The sequence below is a fragment of the Lissotriton helveticus genome, chromosome 7 (assembly GCF_964261635.1).
Source record: "Lissotriton helveticus chromosome 7, aLisHel1.1, whole genome shotgun sequence".
NCBI lineage: Eukaryota > Metazoa > Chordata > Amphibia > Caudata > Salamandridae > Lissotriton > Lissotriton helveticus.
In genome coordinates, this window is record NC_136068.1 from 502,637,289 (window position 1) to 502,645,601 (window position 8,313).

At 45.3% G+C, this 8,313-nt stretch overlaps 1 protein-coding gene across 1 annotated transcript; it reads right to left on the bottom strand.

Annotated features, from left to right (window-relative positions):
* Window positions 1-1,797: 1,797 nt before the first annotated feature.
* Window positions 1,798-8,029, bottom strand: LOC144766845 (uncharacterized). The gene is made up of 3 exons (XM_078650563.1): window positions 7,885-8,029; window positions 2,718-2,933; window positions 1,798-2,232 (listed from the first exon to the last, which is right to left on the bottom strand). Exons 1-3 carry the CDS (start codon window positions 8,017-8,019, stop codon window positions 1,948-1,950), a joined length of 636 nt encoding a protein of 211 aa, XP_078506689.1. The 5' UTR covers window positions 8,020-8,029; the 3' UTR covers window positions 1,798-1,947.
* Window positions 8,030-8,313: the final 284 nt, after the last annotated feature.

The window sequence follows — 8,313 nt, forward strand, 5'->3', positions numbered from 1 at the left end:
GAGGGTGAGGAGTTGAGGGTGAGTGAGGGTGAGGGGCTGAGGGTGAGTGAGGTGTTGAGGGTGAGGTGTTGAGTGTGATTGAGGATGAGTGAGAGTGAGGGTGAGTGATGTGTTGAGGTTGACTGAGGGTGAGGCGTTGTGGGTGAGTGAGGGTGAGGTGTTGAGGCTGAGGGTGAGGAGCTGAGGGTGAGTGTGGATGAGGCGTTGAGGGTGAGGCGTTGAAGGTGAGAGAGAGTGAGGTGCTGAGGATGAGGGTGTGAGGGTGAGTGTGGGTGAGGCGTTGAGGGTGAGTGAGGGTGAGGTGTTGAGGGTGATTGAGGATGAGTGAGAGTGAGTGTGAGTGAGGAGTTAAGGGTGAGGTGTTTAGGGTGAGTCAAGTGTTGCTGTGGCGAAAAGTGTTTGTTTGTAGTTGTAGTGTGATAGTGTGTTGACGGTGAGTGAGGGTGAATGAGGGTGATGTTTTGAGGGTGAGTGAGTATGACAGTGAGGTGTTGAGGGAGAGGTGTTGAGGGTGATTGATGATGAGTGAGATTGAGGGTGAGTGAGGAGTTAAGGGTGAGGTGTTGAGGGTGAGTGAAGTGTTGCTGTGGTGGTAAGTATTTGTTTGTTGTTGTAGTGTGATAGTGTGTTGACGGTGAGTGAGGGTGAGTGAGGATGAGTGAGGGTGAGTGAGGGTGAGGTGTTGAGTGTAATTGAGGGTGAGGTGTTGAGGGTGAGTGAGGGTGAGGGGCTGAGTGTTATTGAGGATTTGAGGCTGAGTGTGGTTGAGGTGTTGTATGTTATTGAGGATGAGTGAGAGTGAGTTTGAGTGAGAGTTTAAGGGTGAGGTGTTGAGGGTGAGTGAAGTGGTGCAGTGGTGGTAAGTGTTTGTGTGTTGTTTTAGTGTGATAGTGTGTTGGGGGTAAGTGTGGTTGAGGGTAATTGAGGCAGATGTGTTGAGGGTGAGTGAGGATGAAGTCTTGAGTGTGAGTGAGGATGACGGTGATTGAGGGTGAGGTGGTGAGGGGCTGAAGGTGAGTGAGGTTGAGGCGTTGAGGGTGAGTGAGGGAGAGGTGTTGAGAGTGAGGGTGATTGAGAGTTTGAGGGTGCGGTGTTGAGGGTGAGTGAGGGTGAGTGAGGGTGAGGTGTTGATGGTGATTGAAGGTGGGTGAGGGTGATGGTGATGTGTTGAGGGTGAGTGAGGGTGAGGTGTTGAGGGAGAGTGAGGGTGAGGTGTTGAGGGTGAGTGAGTGTAATTGAGGGTGGGTGATGAGTTGAGGCTGAGAGTGTGAGTGAGGGTGTGATTGGCAAATGTGAGTGTTTTGCATGTGTGAATAGTTATTTTAATGTGAAGTGTGTTTGTGTTTTTGTATGTTGTTGTTGTAGAATGATGCTGTTGTGGTGGTGTAGAGTGATGTTGGTGTGTTGATGAGTGATGTTAGTGTGGTGCTTCCTAATGCTGTTGTTGTGATGTGTTGATGATGAGTTGTGGTTTGTTAGTGTTCAACTATTACCACCACAGCATAACTCATCCGAACAACAGTTGCAATTCTCACAACAACCTAATTTGTGATGTCCACCAATGCAACACGCAGCAATACCACCTTATCATTCGGCCCCCCCACAGTAACATTGAGCAACAACACAGCATAACTCGGCACCAGCACAGGCGTATTTAGCACAACAACAGTCTCATTCATACATACTACTGTAGTGCGTGCAAGCTACAAAGTATGTGTATTTTGTATATGTGTTTGTCATGTCAAATGGATAGGCTGAATGTTGTATGTGGGTGTGACTATGTTGTATAAATTGAGTGTATTACTTATAATTTGCCTTTTGTATAGCAAAAAATACCATAGAAGTTGTAAAATTTGTATCCCACACTTTTTTATTTATTTTAAAAAAAAACAAATATTTATTGTTTAACTTTGTACAAAAATAAGATATCCTGGCAACATGCAAAATTTAGTCAGAACATATTGCATCGTCTTTTTCTTGCAGAATCTTTATGATTTGGCCATTACAAAAGACAACTTCAAAAGTTTGTGGCAAAAAATGGACAAGGGCATCTCCGATGTTGTCAACTTCCTCATCTAACATAAACCATTTAATTAAGATCTGGTTTTCGATGGGCATAGATTGATATTCGTCTGTGTTTGTCACTTTTATTGTGATAATACTATTTTGCTCTGTAGAGCTTTCCACACCATAAATTAGAATGTCCATCTTTTCCTCTGGTGGGGCTGTTACCTGTTGAGAGAAAACAAAAGCAACAATTAGTTTTTAAATTTGTATACTTTATGTTTTGTGTAAGGCCTATAGTGGGTGAAAGGAACAGAGTTGTTGAAAGTGCCACATTGGGTGAAATGGACTGAGTAGGTGAAAGGGTCCCTGTTGTTGATAGGGTTTGAGTGGGTGATAGGTCGAGAGTGGGTGATAGGTCTAGAGTGGGTGATAAGTCTAGAGTGGGTGATAAGTCTAGAGTGGGTGATAAGTCTAGAGTGGGTGATAGGCCTAGAGTGTGTGAAAGGGCCAGAGTTGTTGAAAGGTCCCGAGTGGGTGAAAGTTCCCGAGTGGGTGAAAGCTCCCGAGTGGGTGAAAGGTCCCAAGTGGGTGAAATGTAAAAGGTCCAGAGTGGGTGCAAGGGGCAGAGTGGGTGAAAGGGCAAGACTGGGTGAAAGTCCAAGAGTGGCTGAGAAGAGATAATTGACAAAAGTTTTGTTTGTTGTGCTTACCTCCATTTTGCTATGGCGCGTTGTATTCAATATTTTTTGGCAATTGAATTCATGTACAGTGACGTGAGTCAGGGTAACATATTTCCCAAGATGTATTTTAAATAGTGACGCTTCTCTCCACAGTGTCACTTTTATATCATCAGTTGCATCTTTTATTGTAATCGATTTGAGTGGGGTATCTTGCCCATTGATAAACACAGTCTTTGCATCCTCTTCCTACACAAAAAGAAAGCATTCTATTAAATAGTGACTGTAAAAACACATATTACTAGTGCCTTGTATGAAAGGCAATATAATGTATCACATTTAACGACCCAAATGAACATCCTTTCTAAAAGATTGAATTGTTTATTTGAAAAAATGGCTTTGTAGAGAGTACTTGTGTTTGTAGTATACACCAAAGCACTGCCATCTTATAGTTTTCAAAAGTCATACTTGCTACTATGTGTGAAGAGTGTATAATTCTAATTTTTTTGAGTTAGTTATTGAAGTTACTAAAGGTGTAATGTGTGTGTAAGTCAACTATGCATTTTTTAAGTAGACATGATGACATGAGTGAGGGTGAGGGTGAGTTATTGAGTGTGAGGTGTTGATAGTGAGTGAGGGTGAGGAGTTGATGGTGAGTGAGGGTGAGTGAGGATGAGGTGTTACGTGAGTGTGAGGGTGAATGTAAGTGAGGGTGAGTGAGGGTGAGTGAGGGTGAGAGGGTGAGGGTGAGAGATTGAAGGTGAGTGAGGGTGAGAAGTTGAGGGTGAGTAAGGATGAGGGTGAGTGTGAGTGAGGCTGAGTGAGTGTCATTTAGGGTGAGGAGTTGAGGGTGAGAGATTGAGGGTGATTGATGTTGAGAAGTTGAGGGTGAGTAAGGATGAGGGGGAGTGTGGGTGAGTGAGGGTGAGTGATTGAGTGAGGGTGAGGTGTTGAGGGTGAGTGAGGGTGAGGCTGAGGGTGAGGCTGAGGTGTTGAGTGAGAGTGAGGTTGACTGAGGAGTTGAGGGAGAAGGGTAAAGTTTTTGAGGGGGAGGTGTTGATGGCTAGTGAGGGTGAGTTAGGGTGAGGAGTTTAGTGTGATTGAGGGTGAGTGAGATTGAGGGTGAGTGAGGCGTTGAGGCTGAAGTGTTGAGGGTGAGGTGTTGAGGGTGAGTCAGGGTGACGTTTTGAGGATGAGTGAGGGTGACTAAGGGTGAGGCATTGAGGTAAACACAGTGTTTGCGTTCTCTTCCTAAAGAAAAAGTAAGCATTGTATAAAATAGTGACTGTAAAAACACATATTATTAGTGCGTTGTATGAATGGCCATATAATGTATTATATTTAGCGACCCAAATGAACATCCTTCCTAAATGATAGCAATATTTATTGCAAAAAATGGCTTTGTAGAGAGTACTTGTATTTGTAGTATACAGCAAAGCGCTGGCATATTATAGTTTTCAAAACGCGTACTTTCTACATAGAGTGAAAGAGTGTATTTGTAGGGTGAATTAGGACTCAGGATTTCAATCTAGGAGTTAGAGTGTGGATTAGGATAGTTTATTTCTATTCTTCTTTTTGTTGTTGTATGTGTGTGTGTGTGTGTGTGTGTGAGGGTGAGTGAGGGTGTGTGAAGCTGAGGGTGTGTGACGGTGTGTGAGGGAAGCTTGCACTGCTGCTGTCGGTGGTGTACCTGTTCCATGTGTAAGGGAAGCTTGCACTGCTGCTGCCTGTGCTGTACCTGATCTATGTGTGAGGGAAGCTTGCACTGCTGCTGCCTGTGGTGTACCTGATCTGTGTGTGAGGGAAGCTTGCACTGCTGCTGTTGGTGCTGTACCTGTTCCATGTGTAAGGGAAGATTGCACTGCTGTTGGCTGTGCTGTACCTGCTCCGTGTGTGAGGGAAGCTTGCACTGCTGCCGCCTGTGCTGTACCTGATCTATGTGTGAGGGAAGCTTGCACTGCTGCTGTCGGTGCTGTACCTGTTCCATGTGTAAGGGAAGCTTGCACTGCTGTTGGCTGTGCTGTACCTGCTCCGTGTTTGAGTGAAGCTTGCATTGCCGTTGCCTGTGCTGTACCTGCTCCGTGTGTGATGGAAGCTTGCACTGCTGCTGCCTGTGCTGTACCTGATGTATGTGTGAGGGAAGCTTGCACTGCTGCTGTCGGTGCTGTACCTGTTCCATGTGTAAGGGAAGCTTGCACTGCTGTTGCCTGTGCTGTACCTGCTCCGTGTTTGAGTGAAGCTTGCATTGCCGTTGCCTGTGCTATACCTGCTCCGTGTGTGATGGAAGCTTGCACTGCTGCTGTCGGTGCTGTACCTGTTGCATGTGTAAGGGAAGCTTGCACTGCTGCCGCCTGTGCTGTACCTGATCTATGTGTGAGGGAAGCTTGCACTGCTGCTGCCTGTGCTGTACCTGCTCTGTGTGTGAGGGAAGCTTGCATTGCTGCCGCCTGTGCTGTACCTGATCTATGTGTGAGGGAAGATTGCACTGCTGCTGTCGGTGCTGTACCTGTTCCATGTGTAAGGGAAGCTTGCACTGCTGTTGCCTGTGCTGTACCTGCTCCGTGTTTGAGTGAAGCTTGCATTGCCGTTGCCTGTGCTGTACCAGCTCCATGTGTGATGGAAGATTGTGAGATCTGGCATAACGGAAGGATTGGTAGTGCGTGCACCGCTGCTTGGGGTATCTGCGAGATTTGTGTAAGTAAATGGAGAGGGGGGTGAGAGTTGGAAGAGAGAGTGAAACAGGCAGAAACGTGGAGAGTTAGAAGAAAGAGCGAAGGAATCTAAGCTGCGAGATGTGGCATAACCGAAGGATTGGTAGTTCGTGCACCGCTACTTGGGGTATCTGCGAGATTTGTGTAAGTAAATGGAGAGGGGGGTGAGAGTTAAAAGAGAGAGTGAAACAGGCAGAAACGTGTAGAGTTAGAAGAAAGAGCGAAGGAATCTAAGCTGCGAGATGTGGCATAACAGAAGGATTGGTAGTGCGTGCACCGCTGCTTGTGGTATCAGCGAGATTTGTGTAAGTAAATTGAGCGGGGGGTGAGAGTTGGAAGAGAGAGTGAAACAGGCAGAAACGTGGAGAGTTAGAAGAAAGAGCGAAGGAATCTAAGCTGCGAGATGTGTCATAACAGAAGGATTGGTAGTGCGTGCACCGCTGCTTGGGGTATCTGCGAGATTTGTGTAAGTAAATGGAGAGGGGTTTGAGAGTTGAAAGAGAGAGTGAAACAGTCAGAAACGTGGAGAGTTAGAAGAAAGAGCGAAGGAATCTAAGCTGCGAGATGTGGCATAACAGAAGGATTGGTAGTGCGTGCACCGCTGCTTATGGTATCTGCGAGATTTGTGTAAGTAAATGGAGAGGGGGTTGAGAGTTGGAAGAGAGAGTGAAACAGGCAGAAACGTGGAGAGTTAGAAGAAAGAGCGAAGGAATCTAAGCTGCGAGATGTGGCATAACAGAAGGATTGGTAGTGCGTACACCGCTGCTTGGGTGTACTGTGTGTGTAAGGCAAGTATGCATTTTTTTAGTACATATGATGACATGAGTGAGGGTGAGGGTGAGGGTGAGTGATTGAGGGTGAGGTGTTGAGGGTGAGTGAGGGTTAGGGTGAGTGAGGGTGGGGTTGAGGGTGAGTGAGGATGAGTGAGGATGAGGTGTTACGTGAGGGTGAGTGTGAGTGAGGCTGAGTTAGGGTGAGGTGTTTAGGGTGAGTGAGAGTGAGGGAGTGTTGAGGGTGAGAGATTGAGGGTGAAAAGTTGAGGGTGAGTAAGGATGAGTGTGAGTGTGGGTGAGTAAGGGTGATTGAGTGAGGGTGAGTTGTTGAGGGTGAGGCTGAGGTGTTGAGGTGTTGAGTGAGAGTGAGGGTGACTGAGGAGTTGAGGGAGAAGTGTAGACTTTTTGAGAGGGAGGTGTTGAGGGCTAGTGAGGGTGAGTGAGGGTGAGTGAGTGGGAGGTGTTGAGGGTGATTGAGGGTGAGTGAGATTGAGGGTGAGTGAGGCATTAAGGGGGAATTGTTGAGGGTGAGGTGTTGAGGGTGAGTGAGGGTGAGGTGTTGAGGGTGAGTGAGGGTGAGAAGTTGAGGGTGAGTAAGGATGAGGGTGAGTGAGGGTGAGTGATTGATGTTGAGGGTGAGGCTGAGGTGTTGAGGTGTTGAGTGAGAGTGAGGGTGAGTGAGTAGTTGAGGGAGAAGTGTAGAGTTTTTGAGTGTGAGGTGTTGAGGGCTAGTGAGGGTGATTGAGGGTGAGTGAGGAGGAGGTGTTGAGGGTGATTGATAGTGAGTGAGATCGAGGGTGAGTGAGGCATTAAGGGTGAATTGTTGAGGGTGAGGTGTTGAGGGAGAGTGAGGGTGGGGTGTTGAGGGTGAGTGAGGGTGACTGAGGGTGAGGCATTGATGTAAAGACAGTCTTTGCGTTCTTTTGGTAAACCCAAAAAGAGCAATTCTATAAAATAGTGACAGTAAAAACACATAGTAGTAGTGCGTTGTATGACTGGCAATATAATGTATTAGATTTCACGACCCAAATGAACATCCTTTCTACCATATTGCATATTTTTTTGTAAAAAAAGGCTTTGTGGAGAGTACTTGAATTTGTAGTATACCCCAAAGCACTGGCCTATTATATTTCCCAAAACTCTTACTTTCTACATAGTGTGAAAGAGTGTATAATGCAACCTTTTTTGAGCTTGTTAGTGAAGTTACTAAGGGCACGATGTAGGTAAATCCCATTTACCTATTTTGAAATACCGAATAATACCGATTTGGTATTTAAAAATCGGTAAATGGTATGTAGGTCCCAACATCTGTATTCGTACCGAATCCTAAACAATTCTTTACATACCGAATCGGTAAATACCGAATAGGTAATGCCCATTCATTCCTATGGGCTTTGAAGCCCATAGGAATGATTAGGCATTATCGATTTGGTATTTACCGAATCGGTAATTAAAGAATTCAGAAGGGTGCAGGGGGTGTCACTTTGACACCCTCTGGCATCCCCAAAAAAGGCACAGGTGCCATGTGGCAAGCATACCTGCCCTAAGAGCAGGTCTGCCTGTCACATGACATAGGTGTGCTATTTAGACTTGCAATTTAAAAAAGTAAAAAATACATAAGATATGTCATTTACAATACTAATAAGTCCAACTTTTCAAATGCGAGACAATATGTTTTTTTAGTTGACATGATGACATGTTTGTGTTCATACTTACGGCAATTATTGTCCCTGAAACGGTCATCAGGCTTTTTAGACTTGCCCGTTTGATTTCCTTGATGGGAGAAGCCGATGGTGCAGGCGGATGCAAAATGTTGTTTGCTTGTTGGATCAGGCCATCCTCGATTGCCATTGCGGGAAATTTGGTTACTTTAGTTTGTTTTGTAATTAAAATTGTTTTGTTTTTGATAATAAAGTTTCGTATCAGTAGTCCACAGTTATTTTTCGTTTGCTCATATAAATTTTCTTGGTAACAAGTACATTTTATTGTTCCAGTTTTATCTGCTAAAGCCAAATGGAATAAAATTTTCTGCTCTTGTTTAGCATTTTTGTACGTAGTTTTCCCTGAGCAGTTGATGACATTAACTCTTATTGGTTTCTGGTATGGTTTGTTGTCATCGGTATTAATGTTCATAATTTCTTCAAT